The sequence below is a fragment of the Nicotiana tabacum genome, chromosome 14 (genome assembly GCF_000715075.1).
Source record: "Nicotiana tabacum cultivar K326 chromosome 14, ASM71507v2, whole genome shotgun sequence".
NCBI classification, from domain to species: Eukaryota; Viridiplantae; Streptophyta; class Magnoliopsida; order Solanales; family Solanaceae; genus Nicotiana; species Nicotiana tabacum.
In genome coordinates, this window is record NC_134093.1 from 83,236,037 (window position 1) to 83,256,846 (window position 20,810).

General features: G+C 37.8%; 1 protein-coding gene across 1 annotated transcript; it reads left to right on the forward strand.

Moving 5' to 3' along the window:
• Positions 1 to 12,571: 12,571 nt before the first annotated feature.
• On the forward strand, positions 12,572 to 18,752 carry LOC107771605 (cystathionine gamma-synthase 1, chloroplastic-like). The gene is made up of 11 exons (XM_016591013.2): positions 12,572 to 13,406; positions 13,843 to 13,946; positions 14,444 to 14,517; positions 14,607 to 14,775; positions 15,289 to 15,348; positions 15,441 to 15,644; positions 15,740 to 15,826; positions 16,695 to 16,802; positions 17,626 to 17,721; positions 17,808 to 17,926; positions 18,412 to 18,752. The coding sequence occupies exons 1-11, from the start codon at positions 12,890 to 12,892 to the stop codon at positions 18,533 to 18,535; spliced, it is 1,662 nt and encodes a 553-aa protein (XP_016446499.2). The 5' UTR covers positions 12,572 to 12,889; the 3' UTR covers positions 18,536 to 18,752.
• Positions 18,753 to 20,810: the final 2,058 nt, after the last annotated feature.

The following is a 20,810-nucleotide window of genomic DNA, read 5'->3' on the forward strand; positions in this document are numbered from 1 at the left end:
CAATTATATTCATTTGTGCAGCGAATACAATATGTATATACAAGGGTGCATACAAATGGTACAACTTGTATCAACTGTATATAGGGGTGTATACAAAGGATACAACATGTATCGATTGTATTTGTTCGCGTAACGAATACAACTAAGGCGAAATACAAAAATATAGGAAAATAAAATATTTTTGTTGAGAGTCGAACTCATAACTAAGTGGACGCTCGAACCAACTAAACTACAAAAGCTTGTTGTTATCTTATTTCAGTTCAAAATAATTAATCTCCTATTTCATGGATTTGCTATAAAATTCAAATATAGCTACGAATAGTAAATTTGCTGAAAGTATAGCTACGGATTATAAATACAGTGTAAATATTTGATGAGTCGCATAATTTTTCCTCTAATTATAAACTTTATTACCACTATTAATGAGGTTCCTATTTAATTACCTAACATAATTACATTTATCAATTGTAATTGATACAAAAATTGGATCCTTTAAGCTCCGACCTAACTGCCATCGATTCTTCTCAAGCTCGCTGGTGCCAAGATCTTTGTTTTCACGATTGTTACTGCCTCAAGTCCGACGCAGTAAAAACAAAAGGTGTTTTGGGTTTTCGAGTATGGGAGTATACGCGTAACCAATTCCATAATCCTTCATCTGCTTCATTTTTTCATCAGCTGAGTAACGACCGAGAATGAGTGGGCTCTAACATTAACGATTTTCTTTTGATTTTTTTTTTTACCTATATATGTAAAATAATAAACTTAAATAAACTCCATTAAATGCTCCATGGACAACCATTGAAAAATTTCTGGAAAAGCCTAACAAGATAAGGAAATATTGGACTTCTTATTCCCAATTAGAAAGTTATAGTACTAGTCAAACTTAAGAATTGATAATAGCGTTTAATGATACAAAAGGACTGGCTATCTAATTGCTTCTCAAGAGCAGTATAATTAAGTAATTAAAATATTATGTAGTGTCTCTCCTACAACATAACATCTTAGACGAAAGGATCACACAATTCGATTAGTATAAAAGTAGACAAGACGTCTTGAATTTAAATCTCACTATCATCTAAAAAGTAAAAAGATTAATTATGTGTTTGTCCCATAAATAAAGAATCATTTCTATACGTAAGAATACATGTTAACAACATAATATAATTAACTAATTAAAATTATGGCCACTTACAACTCACTAGCATCAAATTGCTCCTTCTGATTTTGTGAATCTCCTTTTAGATATTCCACATTCAAACGTGTCTAAGCACTAGCTAGCAAATGATTGATTTATTTTAGTGTCTCGTATTGTGTTCTACGAGACAAGGTGGGTTGCTCTGATGGTAAGCATCCCCACTTCCAACCAAGAGGTTGTGAGTTCGAGTCACCCAAGAGCAAGGTGGGGAATTCTTTGAGGGAAGGATGCCGTATTGTGTTCTACCAACTTCCTTGCCTAGCCGTGTGCATATGCTTAATGGGGTCTTAGATTTGCTACCCTCTGTCCCCTCCCTTGGGAATATTAGCGGTGACATCTTATAATATTATTTAAAGAAAACGTCAAAGATTTGGCTACAAACCATTTATTACGAGTACCATTTGTAAAGAGAGAGAAAGAAAACTAGGCCATAATATGGAATATATTTTTATAGTTGATCTAGCATAGTTTTCAGTGATAGCTAACAGTGCCCGATGGATCAACAATACCAAATTGGCTTTTCGAATCACTCATGAGCTTCCTTTTCTTTAATTATTATTACATTTGTTTTGAACTAATATGAAGGTGACATCTAGAAATTTCAATCAATAGTTCGTAAAGTACCACCATGTTCACTCAAATCCAAGAATTTAAGATCATGCGTGTTTCTTTTTTTTTTTTAGACATAAATTTTTTATCAATCGCATACTATAAATGTAAAACTTAAAGTTAATGAGAAAACTATAATTAGTATTACTGCTATGAAAGCAAAATCAGTCACAAATCATAAAAATACTCTGACAATTTTTTACATTTTGAAAACTATATAAATAATTTTGTCATTGCTTACACTTGCAATATCACGACCCGGAATTCCTATCTTCGGGATCGTGATTGCGCCTAACATTTCACTCGCTAGGCAAGCCAATGTTAGAGTAAATCATTTGTCATTTTAAATATTTCAAGTAATTAAACCCATTTAAACTGAAATAAAGCTGAAATGATGTGCGAAAAGGTAAAACAACCAAAATTGTCTAAGTACAATCCTGGATCTTAAGTCACAAGTGCACGAGCTACTAGAAGTTCTACAAATAGAGTCTGAAATAAATACAACTGTTTCGAATGAAATGAATAATAAATAAGGAAAGAGGGAAGGGAACTTCAAGGTCTGCTGACGCCAACAGATCTACCTCGAGTCTCCAAATATGCCAATCCGAGTTGATGCACCTCACGTATAGTTGGGACCAGTACCAAAATCTGTACAAGAAGTGCAGAGTGTAGTATGAGTACAACCGACCAAATGTACTCCGTAAGTGTCGAGCCTAACCTCGACGAGGTAGTGACGAGGCTATGACAGGACACTCACATAATTTAACCAGTACAAACGAAGATATAAGTGCAACATAGTAACAAATAAAGAATTAATATGTAAAATTAGGAGGGGACATGCAAATGGGGAACAAGATACGATAATTACAATATGAATGACAACATAAGGCAGTCAAATAAATCCTCAACCAATGAAAACGGATAAATATAATGAATAAAAATGTCATGGCATCACCCACCGTACTTTTACTCTCAACCTCACCATTAAAATAATAATAATGGCACGGCAGCACCCTTCGTGCTTTTACTCTCAACCTCTCAATGAAACGATAAATACAGCATGGCATCACCCTTCGTACTTTAACACTCTTCCTCACTATGTATTAATCAATAAATGAAGCAGTAAACGACACGACATCACTCTCTGTGCTTTAACACTCTCCCTTACAATGTATTAATAAATATGAAAAAATTGGGAGATAGAATAATCAAGAATAATCCTTACATCAATAATGATTCCAAAATACCAAACCTCAACTTTCAAAAATACTCAACCATCACAATTAGTCCATAAATACGGAAAGAGCGATCAAGTAAGTAATCAACTAAGCTAAGCATGGATATCATAATTAAAGAAGGCAATAAATTACAACGAAACAAGTCCCACTCGCATGCTTTAACCCAATAATAACGCATAAGTACTCATCACCTCCCATATATGTTGTACCCACACATTTAAACACGTAGCAAATAGGCAAACAAGTCTTAATCCCTTAAGTTAAAGTTAACCACGACATGTACCTCACTCCGCAGTCAACTCAGAGCTCTACCAGGGCCTTTCCTCTAGAATCTGCATCCAAACTACTCGTATCTAACCACAATCGACTAAACACGATCGATAAACGCAGCCTGCAATGATAGAATCTCCCACAAATGTGGACACATATAAAAGAGCACTCATAGAATCACGAGATATATCTAAATACGGAGCAAAGTAAGATGACATATATGAATAAGTGGAACCCGGATCAAATAAAACTGATACATCCCTATGATAGAGCGGAACCATACCTGTGATGATAGAATCCAATGCAACTACCTCCGTCCTACCAAGAAAAGCATAGAAACAAGCCTAGTATCCCCATCTAGGATGGCCTCTACCCGCCTGACCTCCACCCCTAGTTGATGGTGCAGGTGGAGCGGTAACTGGAGCAGCAACCATGGCCTGAGAACCTTGTGGACCGTGTGAAATCCGTGGATCCTGTGTAGTCTGTTGAGGTGCACTCCTCTTGAGTCTCGGGAAGTCCCTCTCCATATGTCTGGTATCACCATACTTAAAACAAACTCTTGGTGGGCATGGTTGCTGAAACTAACTCTAGCCTGGTCGGCTAGACTGACTGCTAAAGGCACCCCGTGCAGGAGGTGCACTAGAAAGTGGCTGAGCATAATGGGTAACCTGAGACCCCGGAATAGCCGGAGTATTTCTAGTAGCTGGAAGTGCTAAATAAACTGGGCGACTCACATAGCCTCTGTCATGACGGCCTGCAACCGAAACACGGGCACCACTATATCCTCTAGAATCTCGAGGCCTTTTGTCCTCCCTCTCTTGGCCCCGCATACCCTCTAACCTCCGAGCGATATCAACAACCTGTTGAAATGGAGTATCCGTCTCCAAATCTCAAGCCATGCTGAACCTAAGACCATAACCGAGCCCCTCGATGAATCTGCGGACTCTCTCTCTCTGACTGTAGAAACCAAGGTAGGTTCATATCGGGACAACTCACTTAATCTGATAGCATACTCTGACACTGACATAGACCCCTGATGCAGCTGCTTAAACTTTGTGCACCATAAATCTCGAAGGGTCTGAGGAACAAACTCTCTTAAAAACATTTCTGAAAACTGAGCCTAAGTGAGTGGGGCTGCATTAACTAGCCTAATCATACCTTCTTAGTTGTGTATTTTAACTATATCATACCTTCTTTTACTCCGTGTTATTATTCATGTCATGCCTTTATTTTTACTGGTCTTTATATATTAAATGCATGTCCTTATATCTACATGCCTTCATTTTCTACATGTTCCATGCATCCATGCTTTTATTTGTTGTCAGTTTTTACTTGTTCTATGCCTTTAATTGTCTACTTGCCGTCACTTGTTTCTATTTCACTTCAGTTTGTCATATTGGTTTGTATTAGAGTATTTACTTATTTTGGCTCTTTTTCCGTATGTTGTGAGCTACGCCGTATTTTTTTGTCGTATTACTCTCTCTCTCTCTCTCTCTCTCTCTCTCTCTCTCTCTCTCTCTCATATATATATATATATATATATATATATATATATATATATATATATATATATATATATATATATATATATATATATATATATATTTGGATTGGGTTGCGTGTTGCAACGGATATTAATTTGATGTTTGGGATCGGATCGCACGCCGCAACGATATTAATGTGATATTTGGAATCGTGTTGCACATCGCAAAGAAAATTGATATTGTATTTGGGATCGGGCTGCACGTCACAACAGATATTGATATTGTATATGGGATCAGATTGTACACCACAACATGTTTTATTATATATAAATATGTGGATTGAGTTGCGCGCTGCAACAGAGAAGATATATATTATGATTTTTCTTACCTGTTGGTTCCGTATACGTATTGTATTGTGAATTTGAGCATAAATGATATGCTGGGGCCCTTTGTAATGTGTTTTCTCTTCTGGTTTTCATGCTAATTGTTGTTTTTCTATTTTGCTATTATTTTTACTTATACTCATACAGGTTTATAGTGAGTGCCTTGTTATAACCTCGTCATTACTCCGTCGAGGTTAGGCTTGGCACTTACGGAGTACATGAGATCGGTTGTAGTTATACCTATTAATCGGGCCGGGCTGACCCATTTACAACCCGGTTCAGCCCGGTACTGTAGCGTGGGGGGCGAGCTGGGATGGGTTGGGCGGGGAGCGGGTTTCAAACGAATAATTTTTTGATACCGGTGCACCGGAACCCGCTAAGCCCGTTAACGGGTTGTTAACGGGCTACAGCCCGGTTCAGCCTGATTTTTAACATTTAAAAAAAAATGTTTTTTTTTTTTTTACCGTTGCCAACAGTCAAATTCAAATATGACCGTTGGCCAACGGCCTTTGTTTTGCAGAAATAGCCATTTCGGCCTACCCTCTTAAGAAAATAACCTCCACATCCCTAGTATTTGATAAATTATAATTTTAAACTTTTAAAAACTATAAATAACCCCACTTCTTCTTCATTTTTCCTCACAATTCACTCTCTTACTACTCTAATTCTCTCTTGATATTATTGATTATTGTTCTTAAATTCTCAATTACTTATTATTTCAAGTTTCATCAAATATTTAGTTTAGCCATTACAAAATTATTATTATCAAATATCAAGTATTCAAGTGAAGTGTGGTATCAAGTATCAACTATCAAGTATCGATCTATCAATTGAAGTTTGATTTTTGATATCAAATTTAGTGCGGCATCCGAAATTCCGGTACACTCGTTCTATATCTTTCTCTTCTTTGGTGTACATTTATTTTATTATTTACAATTATTAATTTAATTTACATAATGGATATATTTAGAGCAGCCAAAAAAGCGTGCACTAGTAGAGGTGGTAGTAAGAAAACTTTCAAAAGATCAAGAGGTGATGCTTGTTCTTCTAGTAGCTTTACACATATTTTTGAAAGTTAACGTGAAAATTTAAATGTAGATTATGAGGGACTTCAAGAAAATTATGGTATAGATGATGATTTAGATGATAATTTAGATGATATTCCATTTCCATCACTTGATAATCTTGAAACACCACCAGCTACACCTGGTAATACTAGTCAAACTCAAAATATTAGGGGTGGAAGTCATGGTAATACAAGTAGGCCTCCCCTCCCTATTAAGAAGAATCGAAGATTAAGAAGTAAGTGTTGGAATTTTTTTGACAGACTCGAAGAAGATAAAAATTATGTAAGATGTAGAATTTGTAAGGATATTTATAAACATGAGACCGGTAAGGGAGGGGAAATGGGTCAACTTCGTAAGCACATAGTAGACAACCACCCTCTTGATTGGGGAGTAGATGAGGAAGATGGACAACAAAAACTTAACCCGGGTACTGGAGGTTTAATGGGTAAATACGATATTAAGAAAGATCGGAAAGAATTAACTAAAATGATTATTTTAGGTTGTTTACCTTTTAGTTTTGCTGCTTCACCATATCTTATTACTTATATTCAAAGAATTTATAACCCTTTATTTAAAGGTATTCCTAGAAGTACTTGTAGAGTTGATATCTTTAGGCTTTTCGGACAATATCAGACATATATACGTTATTTGTTTGCCAGTCTTTCTTGTAGAATTTCTCTTACTTCTGATATTGGTCATGCTGTAAATGGTAATGATTATTTGACTGTTACATGTCATTGGATAGATGGTAATTTTTGTATGCAAAAACGTATTATTGCTTTTAAATATGATGAAGATCAAAGTCATACTGGTGCATTTATAAGTAATACTATCCATGAAGTTGCTATATTTTATAATCTTGCAGAAAAAGTTTTGTGTGTGTGCTTCTAACAACAATGCTGCTATTACAATATTAAAATTGCATCTACACCCACTACTTCCTGAAATATTTCATGTTAGATGTGCATGTCATATTTATAATTTGATTGTGAAGAGTGGCCTTGAATTATTTAGAGATGATATCACTTTAGTTAGAAGAGTTGTTGGTGTAATTCAAGGAAATAATAGAAGTGCTAGATTAAATGCATTTAAAGAAAAATGTCTACACTATGGACTAAAACCAAGACTCATGCCTGAAGAAATAGTTACTAGGTGGAATTATACTTATTTATTCTTAAAATATTATTATAAATATAGAATGCCTATAACTGAAGTTGCTAATTCTCATTGTACCGATCCTAGCCGTTTGTTAACATCTAGAACTTGGGATGTCATTGAAGATGTTGTAAAGTTTTTACAAAAAATTTATGTGGCTACACTTGAGTTTTCTGAAGCTTATTATCCTACTATTGCAAATAGTTTAGATCATATTGCTGAAATTTCTCTTTTACTAGATAATTTGAAGAAGAAAGAAGGATATACTTCTGTTGTTGAATCTATGCTAGATAAGTTTAAAAAATATTTTTACCCAATTTCCCCTATTTACCTAATTGGTGCTATTTTAAACCCTTCTATCAAAATGGCCACTTGTCTCCAATTAATCACTGCTTTATATTCTTATATGGATATTAGACCAACTGAAACTCCTGATATTGACACTTGTATTTATGATCTACACAAATATTTAAAAATATTATATAATTATTATGCTAACATTGTTGATGCTTCTTCTGCTGTAGATGCAAATATTCCTTCAAGTTCAGTTTCAACATCTGGGACCAGTGCTTTGGATGATAATGATGGTGTTGAAGATTATTTGATTTGGTCTACAATAGGGGAGCATCAACAAACCAGTAGCAGGAATATTGATGAACTTCAATTCTACTTGCAAAAGTCAGCAGAGCCCCGCTCAAAGGAATTTCTACCACTGGATTGGTGGAGAAGCAACTCAAATCAATTTCCTGTTCTTTCGGCCATGGCTCGAGACGTGCTAAATGTGTCGATTTCAACAGTCGCATCAGAGAGCGCATTTAGCCAAGCAAGGCAGCAACTAGGAGATACCCGTCATTCATTGGGTAGCAACGCTTTGGAAATTCTAGTGTGCTTCAGAGATTGGATAAGATCAGAATGACAAAATCAAGGACGTGACGAGGTAGATGAAGCGGAGGAACAAAAAATTGGAGATATAATGGTTTATGGTTCTGATTCAACCAATGCCGGAAACCAAGAACCTCATGTTGACATGGATGAACTTACAAAAATGATACAAAACATGTGATGTACTATTTGTTTTTTATAATTGTTGTAAACTTATAATTTGCAAGTTCAAAAATAACAAAATCAAAAAGAACTTACAACTTAATTTGAAGTATTATATATTATTCAATAAAAATATCAAATGAAAGTCTTCGGAGCTTGATCCTTACATATAGGTCTTATTAAATAATTTTTTGTAGCCACTTACTTTCAAATTTTAATTTTAACATTATAAAATTCAAATTTTAAATTTCAAATTTTAAACTTCAAAGTTTAATTCTAAGCCTTAAAAATTTGCAAACACTTAAGTATCAATAACATTGAATAAGAAAAATAAAATTTACTTTAAAAATAAAAATAAAAATTCACGGCCCGCTAACAACCCGCTAAGTCCGAACCCGGACGGACAAAAAAAACTCCGAAAAAGTACAGCCCGCTAACAGCCCGCAATGTTAAACGGACGAGATGATTTTTTTTGTGTCCAGCCCGTCCCAGCCCGCCCGTTAAACAACTTGTAGTCATACCGCACTTCTATATTTCTTGTGCAGATTCTGGTGTTGGTCCCAGTGGCGTTTAGTGGAGGCTTGCTCAGACTGTAATTATCCAGAGACTTGAGGTAGAGCTGCACAACGCTGACAGACCCTGAAGTCCCCTTCTTATCTCTATTACTGTTTATTTTTTTTCGACAATTGTATTTTTATTCAGACCTTGTCTGTAGTACTTTTAGCAGCTCATGTACTTATGACACCAATTTCTGGGTGTAGACCAGACTGCATTGGTTTTAGATTTTTATGTTACAGAGTATTTCAACTTATATTCTTAATCCTTTATTTTTAAATTGTTAAAATTGATTATGTGGTTAGGCAAGCCACGAGAGAGATATTAGAGTTCTCAAAGGGTTACTCCGGTGATCACAAGGGAGACTGGTGGTGGAATGGAGAGGTGCAAGGAAAAATGAAAACCAAGAAAGCAGTGTATCTGAAACTAGTGGAAAGTGTAGACGAGGAGGAGAAGAGGGCGAATAAGGAGCATTATAAGTTGGCTAAGAAAGAGGCAAAGCTAGCAGTTACGGCGACAAAGAATGTAGCTTTTAGTCATTTGTATGCGGAACTCGAGGGGACGAGGTGGGGATAAGAGGTTGTTCAGGTTGGCCAAGGCGCGAGAAAGAAAGGCGCGTGACTTGGACCAAGTGAAGTGCATCAAGGACGATGAATGTAGAGTTTTGTTAGATGAGGGGCTTATCCGTCGGAGATGGCAGACCTTCTTCCATAGTCTCGTGAACGAGGATGGGGATATGAGTATTGTACTGTGTGATTTGGAACACCCAGGAGTCACTGTGACTTGGGGTATTGTAGGCAGATTAGAGTTGATGAAGTTGAGGGGGCTATACGTAAGATGAGTAGAGGTAAAGCGACCGGGCCGGATGAAATTCCAGTGGAGTTTTGGAAGAGTGCGGGCAAGGCAGGCTTGGAGTGGCTCACTAGGTTATTTAATGTCATTTTTAGAACGAAGAAGATGCCTGAAAAGTGGAGGTGGAGCACGATGGTTCCTGTATACAAGAACAAGGGTGATATCCAAAATTGCAATAACTATCCGGGTATCAAGCTGCTTAGCCATACTATGAAAGTCTGGGAGAGAGTGGTAGAGCTAAGGGTGAGAAGGAGTGTGTCTCTTTCCGAGAACCAGTTTGGGTTTATACCGGGGCGTTCGACTACAGAAGCCATCCACCTTGTTAGGAGATTGATGGAGCAATATAGGGAAAGAAAGAATGACTTGCATATGGTGTTCATCGACTTAGAAAAGGCGTACGATAAAGTTTTGAGGGAAGTTTTATGGTGATGTTTAGAGGCTAGAGGTGTACCTGTTGCTTATGTTAGGTTAATTAAGGACATACATGATGGAGTAAAGACCCGAGTGAGGATGGTGGGTGGGGACTCGGACCATTTTTCGGTTATGATGGGGTTACATCAGAGGTAGGCACTCAGCCCTTTTTTGTTTGCTCTGGTGATGGACGTACTGACGTGCCACATCCAAATGGAGGTGTCGTGGTGTATGCTATTTGCAGATGATATTGTATTGATCGATGAGACGCGAGACGGTGTGAATGCGTAGTTAGAGATATGAAGGCAGACCTTGGAATCTAAAGGTTTCAAGTTGAGATGGATGTGCAGGCACACCAGGTTAGATAGGATTAGAAATGAGGTTATTCGTGACAAGGTAGGTGTAGCCCCTATTGAGGATAAGATGCGGGAAGCGCGACTTAGGTGGTTTGGTCATGTGAGGAGGAGGAGCATAGACGCCCCAATGAGGAGGTGTTAGAGGTTGACATTGGAGGGCTTACAAAGAGGTAGAGGTAGACCTAAGAAGAGGTGGGGAGAGATGATTAGGCAAGATATGGCACAACTTCAGTTGACCGAGGACATGACCCTTAATAGGAAGGTATGGAGGTTGAGGATTAGGGTAGTAGAATAGGCAGTCTAGAGTATTCATAACAGTAGTATTGACGCACAGTCTCGCTTTCTGTTGGTAGTAGGTTTTTATGACTAACCGTTATTTTCTTTTATTGTTGATCACCTTACTGTCTTGCTGTTTTTATTCTGCTTTTATATGACTTTTTGGTACTATCCCTTCTTGTCTATATTTTCATTATTGTGGTGCTTATGCTTTCTTGAGCCGATGGTCTATTGAAAATAACCTCTCTATTCTCACAAGGTAGGGGTAAGGTCTGCGTACACATTACCCTCCCCAGACCCCAAGGTGTGGGATAATACTGGGTATGTTGTTGTTATTGTACTAGAGTTGGCTTGCCTAGCAAGCAGATGTTAGGCGCCATCACAGTCCCGTGGTTGAGATTTCAAGTCGTGATAATTGTATGGCCGCACGGTATTTTATGATTCTTCAGAGGAATTTATAGCATCCATCTGTTAATGTCCAAATCCTCTTTTTTTATGACTACATGTGTTTCTGTAGTCTCATATTTAATAATACCCGAGAACTTTCTTCTGTATCGAGGAACATCGAAATAAGCAAGAATACTATTTCGAAGAAAAATATTCAAAACGTATAACTACTTATTCATAAAATAAGTTTCAACACTTAAAATCTTCTTTTCAACACTTGATGCTTAAAAAATACTTAAATTCAACCAATCCGAATGAGCTCTTAATATTTTGTGAACGACTATTACCCCATATTCTTATATTAAGTGGAACTAACATCATTTTAAGACATATATAATCAATTATATGGTGGGAGGTATTTTATACTCACCTTCACATTATCGTCATGGTATCTGTGTAAGGCCTATTAAAGGGGAATAACACTTCATACCAAGATTTTTAACATTTATATAGTTCAAACATAAAACCTCTAGTTAAGGGCGAAGAAATTCTATTCTTACTAAGAAAATCGTTAGTGGTATACATATGTAACTTTAGGCATATATTATCAGTGTATAAACATATCATTCTACTCCCTTCGTCTAAGTTTACTTGTCCACTATACTAAAAATAAATGTGTACTTTTACTTGCCAGTTTAAAAAATCAATGGATAATTTATTATTTTCTACCTAATATACCCTTATTATTTACAAATATTTTTATTTATAACAATCAAAGTTAGTTTTTCAATAGTAATAATTATAGGTGATATAGTAAAATTATCATGTTATTTATTATTTTTTAAGGGGTGTACCAAGTCAATAGTAGACAAATAAACTAGGCCGGAGGGAGTAAATTTTTAGACTCCTCCTATCTTAATTTATTTGGCATTGTTTGACTAAATACAATTATTTAAAATTTGTGGCATTGGTTTAGACTCCTCCTGTCTTAATTTATATAGGTTATTTGACTGAGCAAAAAATTCTGTAATTTGTGACATTGTTTTAGACTTCTCATGTCTCAATTTATGTGGCATTGTTTGATAACGTACAAATTTATAAAATTGTAATCCGAAGCAGGCCATATAAATTTATATAGCTATAAATAAAAAATTTAATGCTAAATTGTTCTTAAATATACAATAATGACATTTTTTTAGTTGGGAACATACTAAAAAAAATATGCAACATAAATTAGGAAGGATAAATAATTATACATCAGCTCAAGTTGGACCCAAAAAAAAAAAAAAAGGAGACGTAGAGAATCAATCCACATACTCAACAATTGTGCTCTAAACACTGTGGTATGATTTGAGTCTTTGACTATTGACTTTCGAGTCATTGTAGGGCTTATAATCGGCATTTTCCGGTTCCGTCCAAATCCCTTTACTATAAAAAAGGACATATCTCAACTCGCTGGGATCTCATTCCTTTTCTTTTTTTCGCGTGATTAGTAATTGGTGATTGATTCTCTGAACTAAAATCTCCTCTCTCATTTTCTTTTAGAGAAGGCAGAGGGCGCCGCCGGTGAAATCACACTTTTAACCCTCAAATTCATCACAAATCCAATGGCCGTTTCAAGCTGTGCAGCTGCAGCTAGGGCATTTCCATCCTTCGAATGCCGTTCCGACGCCGACTTCTCCGCCGGCGGCGTTCCACGTCACAACGACGTTCCAAAAAACTCCTCCGGCGTCCGTTTCTCCGGTAAGGCAAACTCGTTAAATCACGGATCGTCGATTCACGGTGGCATGTCTTCTCTGATCCTTAGGTTTCCGCCAAACTTCGTGCGGCAACTGAGCGTCAAAGCTCGTCGAAACTGCAGCAACATCGGCGTTGCACAAGTCGTTGCGGCTTCCTGGTCGAACAACCGCGGTTCTCCTGACTTCACTCCGGCGGCGGCTAAGGCCGTTGATGCCTCAGCCGCCGCCGCTGCTGCCGTTGCTCCTGTTGATGAGGAGGAGGTGACGGTAGTGGTGGAAAATGAAAATCCGGCTTGTGATGATCGAAATGTACAGATTGAGGAGTTGACACGCGGAAAATATTCTTCGTTTTTGAGTTCTGATGGAAGTATCGCTATACATGCCGGTATACTTTTAATGCTCTTCTAGTTTTGTATTTTGTAGAAAGTCGTGCGTCTAATTTTGTCTCTATTTTGTGTTATGCCTTGGTTTTGTGGATTTACTCTGAATATTTCTGATTATATATACTAGATACTGCTGTAGTGCTTATCAGCGTTTCTTTTACACAAATGCTTATTATCAGTTTGAAGCAGTTTGGCTAGACACGAGGTTTAAGAAAGAAAGAAACCACATTTAAAAAAATCAAGTCATCAACGGAAAGAGAGGGATTCAAACCACAATCTGCCTGCTTTTTGAACTCTATTCGTTATCAGCTACTTTTAATTAGCTAACTCAAACGGGCTCTTATAAGATTGGAAAAGAGGGGATATAGGGATTGAGGCGTAGCTGATTGATTTGTTGATTCTTTTTGTTTTTTGATAACCTGATTTGTTTTTTCACAGGTGAGAGGTTAGGACGTGGTATTGTTACTGATGCAATAACTACTCCAGTGGTTAATACGTCTGCTTATTTCTTCAAGAAGACTTCTGAGCTCATTGATTTCAAGGTATTTGCTATTCTTGCATTTGCTCTAGTGCCTTTACTTCTTTGTGGTGTATGACCTATGAAATAGGTTCACTAGGTAAGTCCAGTGTAGAGTTTACACCAGAAAAGGTGTGCCGTATCAGTTAGGGAAGGCAAGTGATGTTCTGGTCAATAGTTAGCTCATGTGAAATATTATAGTAGTGTATAATTTGTTTTTGGTGATAAGTAATATTGTACTAGTGTATCGTTGTATTTGCTAATAGAGAATGCCAAGAACATAATCTTTTGGGCACGGGCTGATGTAGTGGGTAAAATATGGGTTCATCTTGAACCCAGTAGTTTTGGCTCGGACCCAAGTGTTGAAAAATTTACTAAATAAGTACAAACAATTGATTTCGAAGCCAATAAATCAGATGTGTGGTGGTAGAATCCCGAACTTGAACCCATAAAGCTGCCTCTGCTTTTGGGTTTAGCTGAATTGAATTTTTGGTTTGATTTCTATATACGATACTTTTGCAGGAGAAAAGACATGCAAGTTTTGAGTATGGTCGCTATGGAAACCCCACTACTGTTGTTGCAGAGGAGAAGATAAGGTGAGTTAATTAAGAGGATTTTCCTTTCCCTTCTCCGTTTCTTTTGTGTTTGATAGCTAAGTGGTAATGCATTATTTCTACTGCAACAGTGCACTGGAGGGTGCTGAATCAACCTTGTTAATGGCATCTGGAATGTGTGCGAGTACTGTAATGTTGTTGGCATTGGTTCCTGCTGGTGGACATATTGTTACAACAACAGATTGCTACAGAAAGACCCGGATATTTATTGAGACAATATTGCCTAAAATGGGAATCACGGTATTTAACTATTCCACATGTTTAAGATGCTTGAAGTTTGAAGCATAGTGTATGCCAAGATTTCTTGACACAAGAAGAAAATTGAATTCAAAACTGAGAAGTTGGCTTAGCTGTACTCATAAAAATAAACGGTAGAAATAAATTCAAATTTCCATGAAAGTCTCTCCGGAAATTTACTGTGTCATTCGTGCCCGTTACCTTAATATATTGTTGTTACTATTGTTTGCTACTTGTTGCCTTATCTCCACTGTTCCTTGAGCCGAGGGTCTATCGGAAATAACCTCTCTAAATTTTATAAGGTAGGGTAAGGTCTGCGTCCACACTACCCTCCCAGACCCCATTTATGGGATTACACTGTGTTCGTTGTTGTTGTTTTCTCTCCGGAAACAGCTCTTGACTGAATCATTGGGCTATAACTTTTTTTTTTCTAATGAATAATTTATATATCCAAGTCTGAAATGGTTCGCACCTTTATGCTGTGTAGTGATAGTCTCTTTTCCTTTATGAGTACAGGCCACAGTCATTGACCCAGCTGATATTGGAGCTCTAGAGTCGGTCCTAAAGCAGAAGAAAGTCAGTATGCTGCTTATTGCATTAACTGTTTTGAATTATATTTGTGGAATAACTGAAGATATCCCCAATGACTGGAACATTGTCCGGTACAGGTGACTCTTTTCTTTACCGAGTCTCCAACAAATCCATTTCTGAGATGTGTTGACATTGAGCTGGTATCAAAGCTTTGCCATGAAAATGGAGCATTGGTTTGCATAGATGGGACGTTTGCAACTCCTCTTAACCAAAAGGCCCTTGCTCTAGGGGCTGACCTCGTTGTGCACTCTGCAACAAAATATATTGGTGGCCACAACGATGTATGGTGGCGTCAAAATGATGTTTATAGCAATTCAAACTACTATGCACAACTAAAATTCGTCAGACTGATGCTATGCTATTGCATTTGTTGCAGGTTCTTGCAGGTTGCATTAGTGGACCTGATAAGTTAGTTTCAGTAGTTCGTAACTTGCATCATATCCTGGGCGGTGCTATCAATCCGGTGAGTAGTCTTGATTGAAGTCTTGCTCGAGTTATTTCCCAAGTTGCGCAGACTCTTCATTTTTGGTGTCGCACCCGTCTCGACACGGGACGGGAGCGGGAGCGGGATACGTCCCGGATTCGGTCAACTAACTTTGGATACTTTGACCTGAGTCCATCGACAAATTTGGGGGGGATTGAGATTTGATTTCTCAAAACTAAAAATAAAACAGATTTAAAATATGAAAAATGACATACCTTCAATATTGTAGTACTTTTGTCTCATATTTGCTGCTTTGTGTTTCAAAAAAACCAAGAATTCAGGGGGTCGTATTCAGAGTTCGGACTTCTGGTAGACAGTAGCAGCGATATAGATGGAGAGTTGGTGGAAGGCCTTGAATGGCTTTCTTTTTCTCTTTATGGCTCTATTTTTTTATAATTTTGAATTTTTTAGCCGAATCTCCGCATCCGTTTCCATATCTGGATCCGCACCCCCGAATCTTAAAATTTAGATTTTGCCGAATCCGGCACTCAGGATCTGTGCCCGTATCGGATACCCGAGTCCGAGCAACTTAGCTTATTTCACAGGCATTTTATGCTATATGGGCCTGTCTGGTATGCAAGATTAAGGTCCAAATGAAATTTATCCAATCTAATCTTCAATTCCATGTGCCTCCGAATTGGATAACCCTTTAGTATTCATCCTGAAACCCTCACTATTTTAAAGGAGAATTAATCCTTGGGATGGGAAATTGCATTTTTCTTTTAAATGGACTCTAGATAGTAGTTGTGGTATTATGGCATTGTGTATAAAGGATGAAAGATATGTATTGGCTCAGTTTTAGCTTGTATTTTGTTGAAGCTTGATTCGGTTTTCTCCCATGTATCAGAATGCTGCGTATTTGATCATCAGAGGTATGAAGACGCTGCATCTTCGTGTACAGCAACAGAACTCAACTGCGCAAAGGATAGCCGAAATTTTAGAGGCTCATCCCAAGGTATTCTAAGCGCTCAGTAATTATGTCAGTTGGGCATGGTTTGGATTCGACATTTGTAGCAGAGTACAACTGCCTAAACTAATTCTCAAGGGAAAAAATAAAAGAATTTAAGAGAAGTGTATCTTTGAGGAAATAAACAAGCTTCTATTTAATGTGTATTGATATAATAATTTGCAACAGGGGGAGCCTAATAGACACACATCATAGTCTATTTTTGTAGGTTGTATGTAGCTAATTTGACCTTAAAAGTGTGTGAAAGATAATTGAGATATGGAAAGTGGCCACTGCAGAAGTTCCAGTCTCCTGTTTTCTTCCTTTATTTGTTAGTTGTAGCAAGGCCGGGTAAACTGGAAGTTTGTCTCCTCTTTTGCACCTTAAGATCCCGCGGCTAGTATCACAAAACTTCATTTCTTTTGCGGGATGGGGTGATTCTGATTTACTTTTTCACTTCTTTTGTTAACCAAGATGATGCTCTTTCACTGTAAATGCAACTTGGCTGGTTTCATTCCGTGGCAAAATACACAAACAATTGCAAAGAGAACAGAGGAAACTAAAGATAAATGAATAAAGAGGATAAGAAAAACCGGTCAGTGTTGATAAAGGATTTCTTCTTGCCAGTTTTTCTTAAAACTCGTTTTTTCCTTTCTGTTTGGCTCAAAGTTGCTTGCCTCTTATTTTTTTGCTTATATTCCATGTTTTGTCTATACCATAAATATTTAGCTGTACATCTGTGTGTTGTGGTTGCCTTGTATTTTTTTCTTTGCTTCACAGTTCTTTGTTCCATGCTCCAACTGCTATCATATCTAAGAAAATTGAGTTGCAGGTGAGATGTGTCTATTATCCAGGCTTACAGAGTCATCCAGAACATCAGCTGGCAAAGAAACAAATGACTGGTTTTGGTGGTGTGGTCAGCTTTGAGGTCTGTATTTTACAATGTATTCCAAATTTATGCTTGTTAAGTCCTATATTCTGGATGGTTAATCCGAAGGTTATATTATTAATTAGGTTGATGGGGATCTGCTGACTACTGCAAAATTCATTGATGCTCTGAAAATTCCTTATATTGCTCCATCTTTTGGAGGCTGCGAGAGCATTGTGGATCAACCAGCAATAATGTCTTACTGGTATGTCGATTTTCTGTATATGGCTGGCAATGTCCTTTTTCCTTTGTCCCTTTTCCGGGGCTTGACAAAGCATGTTTATGGAGACTCTGGATATCCAATAAATGTGACACCAAGGATTGATATACTAGAAGGTGCTAACAGTAATGTGGTTTTATTAGTTGGATGTATAAGCTATCCACCGTTAGAGGCGGATGAGGCCTTTACTCAATAGGTTCAACTGTACCCAGTGTTGAACAACATCGATATATGCGTAAAAAGCCACTAAAATTTCAGCAAATATTAAATTTGAAATCATAATTTCAAAGGTACAATGAGTTCAGTGCTAAGAACCTTAAAAATTGAACCCATCAGGTTCAAATCCTGAATCTGCCTTTGTCCAGCATGTTGGATCAAATGACTCTTGGGAAAAACATTCTTAAAGAAACCAAAACAAATTATCGGACTTGGATAATGTGGATAAACTTTCTTTATCATTTTGAAAACAGGGATCTTAGCCAGTCAGATAGAGCAAAGTATGGGATCTTGGACAACTTGGTTCGATTCAGCTTTGGAGTGGAAGACTTTGAAGACTTGAAAGCTGATATTCTTCAGGCTCTGGAGGCCATATAGACCGTCTTACCTGCAACCTAATTTTATTGTTTCCTATGTGATCCTTTTTGTTCCCCTAGCTTTGAACGTTTTCATCTCTAAATGTTTTTCTCGCTTCCTCAATTGACAGAATGTGGTGAAAGGATCATTCAGCAGATGATCCAATCTAATGTGAAAGTGGGATATTACTATTGTTACTGTTTTCTTATCTTCTTGGAGAATTGAGTACTTTAAATGAGTTTTGACTCTAGTAGCAGCAAGTATAAGAGAAGTAGATGAAATTTACATAATAATGCAGAAGTTTGGGACAGTTTGCTGAGTTTATAGGCAACGAATCTGGATAACAGCTCTTTACTTTTCAAATGTTGTTATTACGTGATTTTATAATTGAGCGAAAAGGAGAATGAACGTGAATCCAAGTGGAACATGTGAAGAAAGGAGACATCGTAAACAAGCAGTGTTTTGCCACTATTTGTAATTGTTTACACTTTTTTTTCTTCTTTTTTCCCGAGCAGCAGCAGTGACAAATTTTGTCTCTTTTATTTCTGCTATATGCCATATGGATGCTTTCGAGCAAATAAAAAAGAAGAATGAGGCTTATAATTTAAAGGGGAACCTTTATATAAGAGGAGGGTAGTGTTTATAGTTTAACTTAGTTTAGTTTCATAGTCATCCTCTTATATAGTAAAGCACGAGTGTGAGTTGTGGGTTTCTACTCCTGTATTATCCCTTTTAAAGTCTGTTTATTCCACAAATATCCTACTTAGAAATTCTTCCGTTTAATTCTCTCTAAAAATTTCAATTGTCAAGCAAGTTCTCTCCTAAAACAACCAATTAATTGAAGTTCAATATGTAATAGGAAAGCAGTCGTGAAATCAGTTTCTAAAGTTGAAAACTTACAAGTACGCTTTGTCACAGGACCGTTTTCTGAGGGCTTCGTGAGGACAGCAAGATAGCCTGACTACTACTCTTGCTTCAGTCCTAACCAAGAAATAAGCACAATGTCGTGCTTGAACCAAGGCAATCACACAAACTCAAAGGTTGGAAAATAATGAAATGAAAGACAGACAAAGATAGGAGGCCAAGGCCAATTTTCGGGTTTACTTCATATACAAAAGAAGGAAATACAAATAAAGAGATCTGCCCTCTAACAAGGCACATACATGTCTATATATATAATGAATGTCCACAGGCAGCTAGGCTGGTTGTGAACCCGTCCAGCTGTGGTGCACTGCTTTGTGCTGGCATTATGTGATCTCCATGAATGTGTTGGCAGCCCATGCGCCAATGGTCTTGTCCAGTTGCTGTGCTCTAGTTCTTGCTGGCAGATAGTTGCTTCCATGATTGCCCAGACATGTTGTGGTCCTACCCACCTGTGCAGCACATGCCTTTGCTGGCAGTGAGTTGCTCCCATGTTCGCCCAGATAGGATGTGGTCCTGCCCAGTTGTGCTGCATGTGACTTTGCTGGCAGAGTGTGGCCTCCATGAGAGCCCGGACAGCCTGGCAGATTGTTGCCTCCATGTGCGAAGACCTTTTGGTCTTTGGCAGCCAAGTTTGGTTCGGATTGCAGCCCTTTAGGCGGCAAATTTGGTCGGAAAATATGCGGGGCGGTACACACTCCCCCACTTGAAATGGCGACGACTGCGGCGCCACAATAGTTCAAGTAATCGTGAACTTGATATTTGAATGGCCATAGCGCCACATATTTTTCCCACGATGCCTCCTCTGGCGGTTGCCCCTTCCAACGGACAAGAAATTGGGCGCTTGAATTGCCCAACCTACTCCTTGTATCACCCGATGGTTAATAATGACCTCGACTTCCTTGTCGACGACCGAAGGAGTTACGAAAATATTTGGTTGGCTAGATTGCCTCCGCTCCATATTACCCTTGTCTCTACAAGGTGCCTCTGACGGACTGACATGCCCCAAACCAAGCAACTCTTCAGGTTGCTTCCTTGAATCCTCTAACTTTGGAGGTGCCATGTACGGACCCATGGCAGGTGGCTTCGCCTACGGTATGAAGTCCTTATTCTCCTTAAGGACTTGCTGATCACATGGAGTCAAGGCTTCGTCTACCTTGACCTTTTTAGTCTTTATCCCGATTACCAAAACCGTTGCTCCCTCTTCCTTGAAGCCTTTCATGACTTGAATCGCGGACAACTGACTAACAACTTGTGGCACCCGAACTGTCGGTACCACATATGGACCCTTCAGGTCATAAATGTAGATCTGGTTGAGATATGGGCAGATGAAGGCCTTTACTTCATCCCAATAGTCTAGCCCCAATACCAGATC

Bases quoted from the DNA above. Each gene is read 5' to 3' on its own strand.
- LOC107771605 (XM_016591013.2), top strand. From the start codon at position 12,890: ATGGCCGTTTCAAGCTGTGCAGCTGCAGCTAGGGCATTTCCATCCTTC. The intron at 16,803-17,625 runs GTATTCTAAGCG...ATTGAGTTGCAG, and splicing joins TTTTAGAGGCTCATCCCAAG to GTGAGATGTGTCTATTATCC. The intron at 17,722-17,807 runs GTCTGTATTTTA...ATTATTAATTAG, and splicing joins GTGGTGTGGTCAGCTTTGAG to GTTGATGGGGATCTGCTGAC.